At 49.7% G+C, this 14,628-nt stretch overlaps 1 protein-coding gene across 1 annotated transcript; it reads left to right on the top strand.

Moving 5' to 3' along the window:
* Positions 1–8,873: 8,873 nt before the first annotated feature.
* Positions 8,874–13,187, top strand: dpt (dermatopontin). Its single transcript, XM_047037007.1, has 4 exons — positions 8,874–9,254; positions 12,377–12,502; positions 12,685–12,792; positions 12,923–13,187. The coding sequence occupies exons 1-4, from the start codon at positions 8,884–8,886 to the stop codon at positions 12,987–12,989; spliced, it is 672 nt and encodes a 223-aa protein (XP_046892963.1). The 5' UTR covers positions 8,874–8,883; the 3' UTR covers positions 12,990–13,187.
* The last annotated feature ends 1,441 nt before the right edge of the window (positions 13,188–14,628 follow it).

Here is a 14,628-nt window from a genome sequence, read left to right as displayed (position 1 = left end):
AAACTCCTGTAATAAGTTACCCAAGAAGAGGGGGGGGCTAAATCTAGCAAATCACGAGCAGTCATTCTTTTGCGTAAGAATCGTTTTCACCGTGGGGGTGTCGTGACGAACCCAATCCATAGAGAGCAAATACGTTGCTACTGTAAATTTGGATATGTATGGATTTGAATGTAAATGTTACTAGCGTTGTGTTCTAATGCTGTTACAAAGCTAAACAGAGAAAGTTTTCGTAGTATGAAGTCACAATGAAGTGACGACGATTTTCTACCAGAGTTGTTGATTCTGTCTTGCATGCTAACCTGATGCTAACTCGTGATTTAATACATAATCTCATATCCAAAACCAAATAAAGACAGGTTAACACTTACATTTTCAAACGTAACAGCAAACACGTTTTGCTTTGTTATTACACATTTGCATTTTTCCCGTGATGACACCAGAGAAACGTAACTAACATTTAGAAAAGTTATGCGTGATTACAACGTGTACAATAATAAATATGATACACTGGCAGTTTGTTACTACTGTATGTAGGCCATGTTGATCTGATGTCCTGCTGTTGGTTCAATCAATAAACCAATGTCACTGGGTTTAATACACTGCTGTATAGACCTACATGTCAGTTTAGAGGTCAGAGGAGGCACACCGACAACTTTCAGATTAGCATCCGTTATTAACCATCAAAGCGATTCCCATTTCCTATAAAACAACCTTATAAACGATGGCATACTTCACATGCCTCGTGGATTCTAGTGTTTACTGCCGTTGATATGAGTCATGATAATGTGTTTGCTTCATAGACACTTTCACCCAGAGCGACATACAGGGTCCATGACCTGCGAGGTCCTGGTCTGCAGATAAATGCTCTCACACCTGCTGTCTTTAGTCTGATGTAGTTCTGTTCCCCGCTCCCCTGTGGGCCCGGGGGGGATTTGGACCGAGGGGCCGCTTGTTTGCTCAGATCAAGGCTGTGCCAGGTCTGCTGAGAGGTGCAGCATTCCCGAGCAGGTCGAGGTTTGGAATCTGGCATGTGGCGCGGGCACAGGGCTTCAGCTCGTCAATAACGACATAGCTGTGAAACGAACCGAACAGAGGGGCTCTTCCTGGGCTGAGACCTCTCACACACACACCACGCACACACACACACCACACACACACACACACAAGCGCATCACACACGTGCATGCACACATACATGCACACTCTGACACACACACACACACATCCAGCACTGAGTAAATATCCACTGTTCAAAACAGACCACTACATCATAGGGAGAAAGGGGGGGGGGAGTAGAGAGAGAGAGAGAGACAGAGAGAGAGTGAAAGTGAGAGAGGAAGAGAGATGGGATATTCTGAAGCTGGTGAACTATTCTTAGTGAGAGGAGTTGTTGTGAGTGCACCTTTCCATCCCTTCCAGAACCATCTCTGGAGCTGGAACCAGCATCTCTCCTTCTCAGTGGAAAACACTGGTCAATTTATTTTCTGGGGTGTGTGTGTATGTGTGTGCGGTGGGGGAAAGGGGTGTGTGTTTGTGTGTGCGGTGGGGGAGGGGGGGCAGGGGGTGCAGCTCTGTGTGAGCCCAGAGAGAGAGAGAGAGAGAGAGAGAGAGAGGCCCTGTCCAACCATGTTAGCACAGAGGTGAGTAAGCAGCACTCAAAGCACAACCAAGTGTAGAGGCTGGTGTTTTCCACTCTGCACACACACACACATACACATTCGCACATACAAACACACACACACACACACACATACACATATGCACATACACACACACAAAATGTAGTGTTTCTGAACAGCACCACTTCACACAGCAGTCCTGTGAAACAAGCATGGTGAGGGTGAGGTGCTAAATGACCAAATGTTATCCTGATAGCAGGAGGTGATGTTTTATATCCTGCCGCTGGTCAGTGGACAGGGAACCAGCGGGGGCTATCCGGGTGGAGAGGGTTACCTCAGGGGGCTGTCTGAAGTTAAGGCTGAAAGCTTCCAACAGTCTGGTGGATTATCAGCCTGATGTTGTGGTGAGTCTGCAGAAGGTGGACTACTGGACGTTCTGATCCCCCCTTCAGATAGTCACAATCTGGTGTCGGTCAGCTAGGACATCAGGCGGCTTTGGTGGAGAATTTGCTGGCAAGTCATGACGTAGCTTCATATGAGGCAGACAGGCTGCCTTTAGAGTCGTAGCCTCGTTTGAGGCATACAGGCTGCCTCTAGAGTGAACTCTCCACTGGTCCTCACTGCCCCGGGGGTGAGGCAGAACTGAACGTCAGAACGATCGATATCTGCCCTGCCTCTCCTGACAACCGCACGTCATGCTATTTCCATTTGCTTCTAGAAACCAAGGATTTACTTTAGTTACAGGTTAAACGTGGAAAAACTGAATCAAAGCTGTGTAATTATGATGTTACTATTATGTTGTTTGAACATTCCCTCGTGGAACAAAGCCCAGTTGAAAAACTTTGAACAAAATCATAATAACAAACATAGTAAAAATGGAAGTTTCGAATTTGAAATGAAATGCTTTGATGGCCCAAAGAGGATTTTCTGATGTCAGTGTTTTCTGTTCCTGCACATCCTCTCTGGAGCCAAGGTCAACACAGCCCCGCCCACCCACAGCCTCATCTGATTGGTCGTGATTTGAAAAAGCCACACTCCATACTTTCTGATGAAAGCTGTTGATTGGTGGAGATCAGGTATTTTGCCCGTGTAGTATTCAAATGTTCTGGAGTACAATGAGAATCACAGCGTGTGTTGTACCAGGAATCAGGTGGAAAAGTCAGCACATTATTATTTCCTCGCCACAACAAAAGCTGCCGGTTGGGAAGTTGGCTGGCAGACAAAAATTGAATGTCACTTCTCTGTTGCATGAATGAAAGGAGATGCCTCGCCCACTGCTGGCTGAACACCAGACACTGTAGCGGTGATGAAACCTGCCGCTCGCTCGCCCTGCCCTGAGGTAGTGAGTGGATAGGACAAGCGAAGACACGGTGTGGTAATCATGAACGTTAGAGCTGTGATGTGAAGGAGACAGAGACCGACGATCACCTGACACGCAATCCAGGGCAACACGTCGTCACGGCAACATTGATTTTGCGTGACCTTTTTTCTCTCTCAGTGAAAAAAAGAGATCAACTGTGTCACTCGACCTTGGACTGAAACACTCTTAAGTTGTCTAGATAACCTTGTGTCCTGAGGGGAAAGCCATGGCATCAATAAAGACCAGTGATCTGGAACACTCAGAGGATGATTACTTTCCAGGCAATCATTGTTTCTCTCTCTCTCTCTCTCTCTCTCTCTCTCTCTCTCTCTCTCTCTCTCTCTCTCTCTCTCTCTCCCCCCTCTCTCTTCCTCTCTCTGTCTCCCTCCCTCTTTCTTTCTCTCTTATCTCTCTCTCTCCCCCTCCCCCTTGTTCTCCCCCTCCCCCCCACTCTCTCTCCACCCGTTCTGCCAGGCCAGCTCCTCACCCGCTTCTTAAGGGCCCAGCCAAGTCCTCAGAAACATCCTCCAAGAAGCCGTGATGCATCGAACTAATGAGCCTCAAGCCCCGAGCACAACCCGGTACTTTCTTAGACGTTACTACGGACGGTGGCCTTTTGGCCGGCCTCCTAATTTCATCAGTGAAGCCCAATTAAGCGGCTATGGTCTAAGGGGGGGCGGACGTCCTTGCAGCTGAGGTTGCGCAACTCCGGGCCGTGGAATGCCGTGTTGTTTGAGGAGGAGAGCCAAGCCAGTCAGCCATGTATAAGAGTTCAGTAGTAGGAGGATCAGTAGCTAGTACTGACCTCATTGTGTCTGGATGGGCCAAAATGCTGATTTGACAAACGTGGTTAGGGCCCCACGACTTGCGGTAAACTGGTGTTCGGAGGCCTTGCATGTTTGAAGGCTCTCTGGTTGGAGAAATATTGGATCGCCTCCAGACAGGTTTTACAATCTCCTGCCCTGAGGTCTAAACGCAGTGTATTCTGTTCGCTAGGTCACAATAAAGCAGGTGTATTTTAACCCCGCGTTTGCTGATATAGTATTAGCGCTGATAGTGTTATCGTAGCGGGGGCTTTTGTGCAATGTTCACAAAGACCAACAGTTTTTAAACATAGTTGTTGTTTATTTTTGTCTGATGAGTTGTACCGAACACTGTGTAACCTTTTATCTCTGAGTAAACTGAAACTTTCACTATTGCTTCCATCCTTTCCTTCCTTGTATTCCTACTATAACTTCCTTTGCAGTTCAAAGTACAAAGATTTGTTTCATAAGATTTAGCAACTGTCCATGTGATTGCCTAATGTCGAACATGTGTGACATAAGTTATAGATTGACTCCCAGCATACTGATGTTCCCCTGAACCAGAAATATCTCCTTTCAAAGCTAGTGCCTCTGAGACAGGCATAAAATAAGCATCAAATTGAGAGTGGCGCAATGTAGGTCATGTTTTTAGAGGGTTTGAAACGGGTGAATGTTCAACATAGTTAACTACACACCACCTACACATTAACCACATACTACCGTTCACACACACACAAGCACACACAACATCTCATGTGTGTATCTGATACACGTTCCAGCCAACCACATGCCAGACTTTATTAGGCACAACATCTGTAAACCAGTGAAAACTATTCCTGTAACAACTCATAACAGATAAATAAAAACAACACTGGGCCAAGATGTCTTCCCACATGGGATGGGATGAGGGTTGGTGGGAGAGCGAACCAGAACAGTGTGCTCCTTCCTCCCCTGAGGAGAACGGAGTGATAAGAATCACAGGCAGGAGCTCCACAAGCAGACAAACTCGCTGTGCACACATCCCTCTGAATGGGCACCATTATCCAGCAGCTAATGGCCCTCCAGTTTCAACACAATCCCCACCTGCCCCCCCTGTGAGGAGAGAGAGAGGGACGAGCCACACGCTCATTGTTACCCCGGAACCAGGGAGAGCAGCCGCTGATGGACCTGTTATTGGGCCGTTATGGATGGTTTTGTTATTGTAATGTCTGTTTTGGGCGAGGGGAGTACAGAGGTCTGGGGCAGGACACAAACTCTGCTGACGTGACTTCGTAAAGAACCGAAACCGATATCCTTTTACACAACGGCTAAAAACTAATCTAATTATTTTCACTTTATTTGAGGGACACTGAGAACCTTCAGAGATATAGTATTTAATACTATTTTAAAAGCCAGAAAAATATTTAGTTGTTATTGGGACATACAAAATATTTTTCTGGCATACTAAATAATATGCTCTTATGATTATTGGGACATATTAAACATTATGCTAGCATGGTTATTGTGACATAGTAAACATTATGCTAGCATGTTTATTGGGACATATTAAACAGTATGATAGCATGGTTATTGGGACATTTTAAACAGTATGATAGTATGGTTATTGGGACATTTTAAACAGTATGATAGCATGTTTATTGGGACATATTAAACAGTATGATAACATGGTTATTGGGACATATTAAACAGTATGATTGCATGGTTATTGGGACATTTTAAATAGTATGATAGCATGGTTATTGGGACATATTAAACAGTATGATAACATGGTTATTGGGACATATTAAACAGTATGATTGCATGGTTATTGGGACATTTTAAATAGTATGATAGCATGGTTATTGGGACGCAGCCATTCTCTGCAGGGGCTTCTTAAAACAGGGGGTTCTGGGTAGCCAATGGGGTGTCTCTGACCCTGGCGTCATGACCTCCACCCGAAGGGGCGGGGCCATAACCACTAGCAGATGTGCTCTCTGGGCTGTGTTTGATCAGACGTTGCCGAACACACCTTCAACTGTGCATCTTCTCCTCATCAAACCTCCCGCTCTTCTCACATGCTGTACAAGTGCTTCGTTGATCAAACCCAAGCTTTGCGTGAACAGCGAGAGTTAACACCAGGATGTTAGAGCAGCCATCAGTCTCTGTGTTGCTGTTAGAATCGCATCAGAGCTGAACACCAACTGGTCATGTTGATACCTCGCATAGTGAAAGATGCCAGCATCCCTGCCCTAAATAGACCATTTTAAATAGAAGATAACGTCTATAAATACATCCTTTCTGCTCTGCTCCATTTAAACTATAGTAGCAGTCCTTCCTGCAGCGCATTCCTGGACATGGGATGGCAGTTATTTCAGGAGCCTTTGAGGCTGTCAGTCCCAAACAGGATCAAAGTCGGAGAGGAATAGAAAGAAAACAGATTTGTTTCCTTCCTGTTCAAAGTCCTGCAGAGGAGGAACACCTCCCCCCCCCTCACACACACACACACACACACACACACACACACACTCACACACACACACACACACACACTCACACACACACACACACACACACACACACACTCCTTTCCCTCCCCCTTGATTGGAAATGTCATAGCGGACAAATCTTGTGTCATCTGGAGGTGAATCAGGACATGCATCATTCTAAATGACTCCACCAACCCATCTAAAACATGGCGATGTCACCACACAGTGTTTGTGACATCTTCACAACCATATCATCTTTGTCCTCTCACCTTTGGAGAAACAATCCCCTGTTATGTTCCACACAGGGCGGGGCTTAGGAACACCACACGGGGCGGGGCTTAGGAACACCACACGGGGCGGGGCTTAGGAACACCACACGGGGCGGGGCTTAGGAACACCACTCATGAGTGGGGGCACAGAGGTCAGATCTCAGGATTAGGCTCCAGATGACCTGCACTAACGGGAGCTGCGACTGGCACCAATGAGGATCTGGGACGACTTGCGCAACCTTCCTGTCTTCTTTGCGGTATGGAACAAAGTGTCACTTCTGACCAATCAGAGCAGGGCACTGAACTGAGGTGCTGGAACAAACCCCCTCACACCAGCGAGTCATGTTGCCATGCTGCCGCGGCAGGTTACTGATCGCTTCGTCTGGCCCTTGATAAGACGGGTTAATGTTTGAATGTGAGAGCTGTGATCTGATGGTTCCTTTCAGGGGTAATAGGTGTTTATTACTGAGACTTTCAGCAGATTGATCATTTACTAGCATCCACCCTACCTGCTGTTTCTGCTCCCGGTTGGTGAGGGTGTGACTTACACTGCTGCTTCTGCCCCCTGCTGGTGAGGGTGTGACCTAACACTGCTGCTTAGACGCTCTGTTGAAGACCTTTGTTTTTCTCCCTCAGTCACTCACCAACTCCATCCCCTCACCCCATCATCCCCTCACCCATCACCCCCTCACCCATCATCCCCTCACCCATCATCCCCTCACCCATCATCCCCTCACCCATCACCCCTTCACCCATCATCCCCTCACCCATCATCCCCTCACCCATGATCCCCTCGACCATCATCCCCTCACCCATCACCCCTTCACCCATCACCCCTTCCCCCATCACCCCTTCACCCATCATCCCCTTACCCATCATCCCCTCACCCATCACCCCTTCACCCATCACCCCCTCACCCATCACCCCCTCACCCATCACCCCTTCACCCATCATCCCCTCACCCATCATCCCCTCACCCATCACCCCCTCACCCATAGTCCCCTCACCCATCACCCCCTCACCCATCATCCCTTCACCCATCATCCCTTCACCCATCATCCCTTCATCCATCACCCCTTCACCCATCACCCCCTCACCCATCATCCCTTCACCCATCACCCCTTCACCCATCATCCCCTCACCCATCACCCCCTCACCCATCACCCCCTCACCCATCACCCCTTCACCCATCATCCCCTCACCCATCATCCCCTCACCCATCACCCCCTCACCCATCACCCCTTCACCCATCACCCCTTCACCCATCATCCCCTCACCCATCACCCCCTCACCCATCACCCCTTCACCCATCACCCCTTCACCCATCATCCCCTCACCCATCATCCCATCATCCCCTCACCCATCACCCCCTCACCCATCACCCCTTCACCCATCACCCCTTCACCCATCATCCCCTCACCCATCATCCCTTCACCCATCACCCCCTCACCCATCACCCCCTCACCCATCACCCCTTCACCCATCATCCCTTCACCCATCACCCCCTCACCCATCATCCCTTCACCCATCACCCCTTCACCCATCATCCCCTCACCCATCACCCCCTCACCCATCACCCCTTCACCCCTCATCCCCTCACCCATCACCCCCTCACCCATCATCCCCTCACCCATCACCGCCCCCCATCCCTCACCCCCCCCCATCCCTCACCCCCCCCCATCCCTCACCCCCTCCATCCCAGTTCCTCCACCCTCTCCGGAAAACCCTTCCTGCAGATTGAAACCTGCTGGTTCATGACAGAACGTCAGAACAACTTCCTCTTTCTAAACTGTGGAGTCACCGGTATGCATCAGCGTCATGAGGTTGTTGGTTTTTAGAACAGGAAGAAATTGTAAACTTGTATGAGCTCACTAGCTATTATTGTAATTTACACAATAAATCTGTATAAAGGATTATTGTCAGACAAAATACTGGCTTTGGAGCTCTGTCTGTCTCCAGTTATAACAGAACCTTTGTCTTAAACAGACAAACCCACTTTACCCGAGATCCTTTATACAACAACGCTTGACTTTGAAGGATAGATAGTCACAACCTCTACTATTAGAAACAGGTTTTGAATAAGCCTTTAGACAGCAGTTGACGCTATCAAAGAATGATGGACCATCGCTAATGATGGAAAAATAATATCAGTTGAAGAATAAGACAAATATTTAAATTACACCAGGCGAGTACATCTTCACCTCATCTGTGAGAGAACTGCAAGTTGTGGTCATTTAAGGTGTTCTCCCTCTCTTCCCTGCTGAGCCGAAGCTACTGCTTCCTCACAGTCCACCTTAAGAAAGGTCTCAAAGTTAGCTCCAAACCATACACGTCCTCCTGGCTGCAAAATAAAAACCACTTCTGGACATGGATTGCAAACATCTGGCCCATAAAAGGACTGTGAGCCGCAGTTGTGAGTGTGTGTGTGAACCAGATCAGTCGGTGACGTGGTCCAGATCCAGGATGAACCCCGCTCTGTTGTTCTGGGTCCTGCCTCTTGCCGTCGTGGTCCTGGCCCTGCCTGACGACCTCCGCGACATGGGCTGGGTGAACGAATTCCGGCAGGGCTTCAACTTCCAGTGTCCTCACGGAGAGCTGCTGGTGGCGCTGCGGAGCTACTTCAGCCAGGCCGAGGGCTCCGACCGGCTGTGGAGCTTCGAGTGCCAGCCGGCGCCCTGGGGTCTGGGGGAACCCTCCGACTGCTGGTGGGACGACCTGAACCGCGCCGGGATGGAGTGGTAAGTGCCCCTCCGCAGCCCTCGCCTCATGTTGTCAGTCTCTACGCACAGGAGAGGAGAGTGCACTGTAGCAACATTTCTGAGTAGTGTTTGGTGATAATAACAAGCTGTAGTCACTGTTAAGGTTTTAATCCCTAAACAGCCACTCAAAGAGTAAGATGATTGGGGTTGCAAGTATCTGCGGTATGAAATCCACATCTGAGCCAGGATTACATATCAGCTCTGTTTTACCGTCAAGTGATTTCTTGGAGTAAACTCTCTCCTATAATCCACCACTGATGGGACTTTGTGGGGAAATATGTTCAGTTATGCTTACAGGTATGTTAATACATCAGAGACATGTGGACATTTCGTTCTTCAAGAGTTTTCTGAAATACCTCTGTGGGATTGGCTTTTTTAGTTGTTGAAAACTCCACTTAAGAGAACAATAATATACCACGTTGATATGTATTTTGTGAACTATTATAGAGATAGAGAGGTAGCCAGAGAGGGAGGAGGGAGATGGGGAGAGAAAGGTAGCCAGGGAGGGAGAAGGGAGGGAGATGGGGAGAGAGAGAGGGAGGAGGGAAATGGAGAGAGAGGTAGCCAGGAAGGGAGGAGGGAGATGGGGAGAGAGAGAGGGAGGAGGGAGATGGAGAGAGAGAGAGGGAGGAGGGAAATGGAGAGAGAGGTAGCCAGGGAGGGAGAAGGGAGATGGGGAGAGAGAGAGGGAGGAGGGAGATGGAGAGAGAGAGAGGGAGGAAGGAGATGGAGAGAGAGAGAGGGAGGAGGGAGATGGAGAGAGAGAGAGGGAGGAGGGAGATGGAGAGAGAGAGAGGGAGGAGGGAGATGGAGCGAGAGAGAGGGAAGAGGGAGATGGGGAGAGAGAGAGGGAGGAGGATGGATAAGACCCATCAGAGAGGAGGCCATATTTGACCCATGTCATGTTATTGCTCCAGAGCACTGAGGGGAAACACAGTACATGACCACACCGTCATCCATCTTCACCTTGTGACAGAAGCTCATTCACACACAGAACAAACATCTGTCCCCTTGGAATCCTCATCTGTACTTCTGGAGTGCCCCCCCCCCCACCAGAGCCCCCTCCTAGCCCCCTCCTAGCCCCCCCCCCCCCCCAGAGCCCCCTCCTAGCCCCCCCCCCTAACCCCCCCCCAACCGGAGCCCCCTCTTAGCCCCCCCTCGCCCCTCCTCATGCGTAGGGAGCAGAAGGATCTCTGTTAGTACTCCAGACAGGCCTACACAGGTCGTGCCCGGGGGTCAGAGAGCTCGTGTCGTTCCTCTGTTCCGTCCCACCTGCCCAGACGCCACGCCCTCCAACTGCATTTGCTAAACAAAGCCTTGACTGAGGCAGCAGAGATGGAGGCAGAGGAATGATATTTTAAATCTGTCTGCCTGTCTGCCTGTCTGTCTGCCTGCCTGTCTGTCTGTCTGTCTGCCTGTCTGTCTGTCTGTCTGTCTGTCTGTCTGTCTGTCTGTCTGCCTGTCTGTATAACCATGAATGTTCAGTGTGTTGGGCTTGATCTCCCCTCAGGTCTGTTTGGTCCATCTGGCTGGACCTTCTCTCGGCCCAGAGAGCTACTGTTTATGGTCCTTTCATGGTTCCTATGTTATGACTATTTCTTGTTTCCTTGCTGGTGTTTTTGTGTTTGGCTCAATGTCTTCATGTCTTGGCTGTACATCAGAAAGGAGCGTTGGAGAGTCAAGCAGGTCTGACTTTGTGGCGGTAAATCATCTGCCAAACCTAAATTCTGCTACCCCTAATCTCTGCTAACCCTAACCTATGCTAGCCCTAACCTCTGCTAACCCTAACCTCTGCTAGCCCTAACCTCTGCTAACCCTAACCTCTGCTAGCCCTAACCTCTACTAGCCCTAACCTCTACTAGCCCTAACCTCTACTAGCCCTAACCTCTGCTACCCCTAACCTCTGCTACCCCTAATCTCTGCTAACCCTAACCTCTGCTAGCCCTAACCTCTGCTAACCCTAACCTCTACTAGCCCCAACCTCTACTAGCCCTAACCTCTACTAGCCCTAACCTCTGCTAACCCTAACCTCTACTAGCCCTAACCTTTACTAGCCCTAACCTCTACTAACCCTAACCTCTACTAGCCCTAACCTCTACTAGCCCTAAACTCTGCTAGCCCTAACCTCTGCTAGCCCTAACCTCTATCTGCTCAGTGATGGTGCGGATGGGGGCCGGCCCTGTGTTGCCATGACAAAGGACTGTAGTGTTTGTTGCTGTTGTGATGACAACCAGCTGTTTGTAGGGTAAACAGGCTGCACTGTGTATAGAGAGCGTCACCAGAGACCTGTGGAGATCCAAGAACCGGTCACTCCTAAAGGGTCCGCCGAAAGTAACGTCATAATGAACTCAGTCAGCGGATGCTAAAGCGAAGGACAGTACAGGGTAAATTGAACCTGGGATCATCTTGATCTTTTGTGAAAAGCATACTAACATCTATCCTGTGTTCACGCTGGCACCCATGTATCACAGCTCCAGTTGTGAAGCTGTTGGAGAGATGGTGTGTGTTTATCACCTAGACTAGCCCTCTGGTTTAGTCACTAAGGGTTCTAGACTAGCCCTCTGGTATAATCACTCAGGGTTCTAGAAACCCTGGTTCTTTAATGTTACAAAGTTAAGTGGTTTTCATGATTAATTGTTTATGAGTTAAATTATATCATATTGTCAATTGTATCACTAACAGATAAAGTGCAGAGCACCAAAACAAATCTATTAAATGTTAAATGCACAATTAATGAACTGGAAAAGGTTAGTAGAGTTAGCTTGTCCTGTCTGTTGATGACAGCTTTAATCATGCTGGTAGAGCTAGCTTGTCCTGTCTGTTGATGACAGCTTTAATCATGCTGAAACAACAAACCCTGGTTGTGTGTGAGGAGAGGGCCCGACATCGTCCTCACACACACACACACACACACACACACTCACTCACTCACTCACACACACACAAGGAGGGAGGACGGTTAGAAGAATGTAATCGGTACTATGGACCAGCATAGCGGTATGTGAAGCTGAGTGGTGGAGCATTTGACAGCAGATCAGTGTCATCTTCCCCTCAGCTGAGCTGGTCCTGCAGACCTCGTCAGCCTTCTTCTCTGTGTCCAGGTTGTCCACCTGCTCCGCTAACGGGCTGGTCGCGGGAATCGAGAGCAAGTACTTTGAAGCTGTTCTGGACCGAGAGTGGAGGTTCTACTGCTGTCGCTATAGGCGGCGCTGCCCCTACTCCTGCTGGTACCCCCTCACCCCATCCCACCTTTGACCCGCCACGACAGGAAGGCCTCCCAACACATTGATAAACACACATCCTTCACTGGCCTGCTTAAATGAACAACGCTCATTAATGAACACGGATGACAGCTTTAGTTTGAATCAAATCCATCTTGGTCTTTGTGTGGTCCCTGTGTGTCTGGCAGGAAGACCATCGATGTGCCTCAGTACCTGACGGAGGAGGCAGAGGTGGTGGTCCCCAGCTACGGGTACTTCATCAGAGGGGCCCAGACCACCTTCAGTGGGGTCCTCAGGTCAGGCGACCCCCCCACACCTGGAGGCTTCTCGTCTCCCATTCCAAATTCCAAAACGTTCTCAAAATTCCAAAGGCTCTGAAGGTCGTTCTCGAATGATCTAATGTTCCGGTTCCGTTGTGTTCCGCAGAGATCGGCAGTGGAAGTACATCTTGTGCAGGATGACGGATTTCGACTGCGAGTTTGAGAATCTGTGAACGGCGAGTTGACTCAGATGTTTGGTCACTTCATCCAAGCGGCTCACGCTCTGTCCTGAAGGACAGAAACCCACTTTCTAATTTCATATGGAGGCACTACATAGAAATATCCGTACACATTAGACATTAGAAACGGAATAAAATCCTATATTGCATTATACAGTCAATGTTTATTGAATAAACCAGAAATCCATCAGGGACGTGACATTTGTGTTGTTTGTAAATGCATTGTTTAAAAAAAGGAAAACATTAATACAATAAAGCATGTCTTACAGAAGAACGCTGAAGAGATTCGAGACGTTTAGAGAGGCTGGACTCGGCTTCATGTTGTAATCCGGCCCTTAGATCATCATAAATGCCTTCAGAGCGGACGTCTATGAGACTGTATCACTGAACACCATCGTTAGAAACGATTATCGTCCCCCATCAGTGGGAATGAAGCTTCCTTTACCAGAGAGCTCTCTGAGAGAGGCTTCCTGTACCAGAGAGCTCTCTGAGAGAGGCTTCCTGTACCAGAGTGCTCTCTGAGAGAGGCTTCCTGTACCTGAGAGCTCTCTGAAAGAGGCTTCCTGTACCAGAGAGCTCTCTGAGAGAGGCTTCCTGTACCAGAGAGCTCTCTGAGAGGTTTCCTGTACCTGAGAGCTCTCTGAGAGAGGTTTCCTGTACCTGAGTGGTGTGTGTGTGTGTCACAAATGCATTACAAGAGTGAACAACTGTCCAATCACTAGGACAGGAGGTTGGAGACACAGGGAGTGGCCCCTCTTCCCTGTTACAGAAGATCTGATGTTTTAACAGAGGTAAGTAGATGGATGGATGTCAGAGACAGACAGTTACTTTCTTCATCCTCCAGGGGAAACACTGACTGTGTTTAGGGTCCAACAACTGTCTGAGCCAGGATCCATGTCAGATTCATTCCTCATCCATTGATGCCTGTCAGCTCCTGGGTCCTAGCTCCCTCGCAGCCTGGCCCTGGCAGTACCCTGGAGGGCCTGCAGACCCACCCTGCGGGGTGGAGCTGGGGCTGGGCCAGCTCCTTCTCCGTGTCTGGGAGCCAGCCAGCAGCTTCCAGCAGGCAGCAGCTTTCAGCACGGTTTGTTTATGGACACTGGAGTCTGGAGGAGCAGAGCCAAGTGCCACTGAGGGACACGACTGTCCCAGGGGCTCTCGTCCTCTGATGAGCCACGCGTCCAGAGACCCCCTGCCCCGCCCCACACACACACACACACCCTGCCCCCCCCCCCCCACACACACACACACCCTGCCCCCACACACACACACACCCTGCCCCCCCCCCCCCACACACACACACACACCCTGCCCCCCCACACACACACACACACACCCTGCCCCCCCCCCTACACACACACACACACACACCCCGCCCCACACACACACACACACACACCCTGCCCCCCCCCCCCACACACACACACACACCCTGCCCCCACACACACACACACACACACACCCTGCCCCCCCCCCCCACACACACACACACACCCTGCCCCCACACACACACACCCTGCCCCAACACACACACAGACACACGTTTCCCCTCAACTCCCCCATCCCCTGGGGGAGGAAGCCTGCGGCTCCAGTTTGACCACAGAGGGGAAGAAGACAGAAGCCCTGCTGAGCA

Source organism: Hypomesus transpacificus, chromosome 16 (assembly GCF_021917145.1).
Source record: "Hypomesus transpacificus isolate Combined female chromosome 16, fHypTra1, whole genome shotgun sequence".
Lineage (NCBI taxonomy): Eukaryota > Metazoa > Chordata > Actinopteri > Osmeriformes > Osmeridae > Hypomesus > Hypomesus transpacificus.
This window is presented reverse-complemented; position numbering and strand designations above follow the sequence as displayed.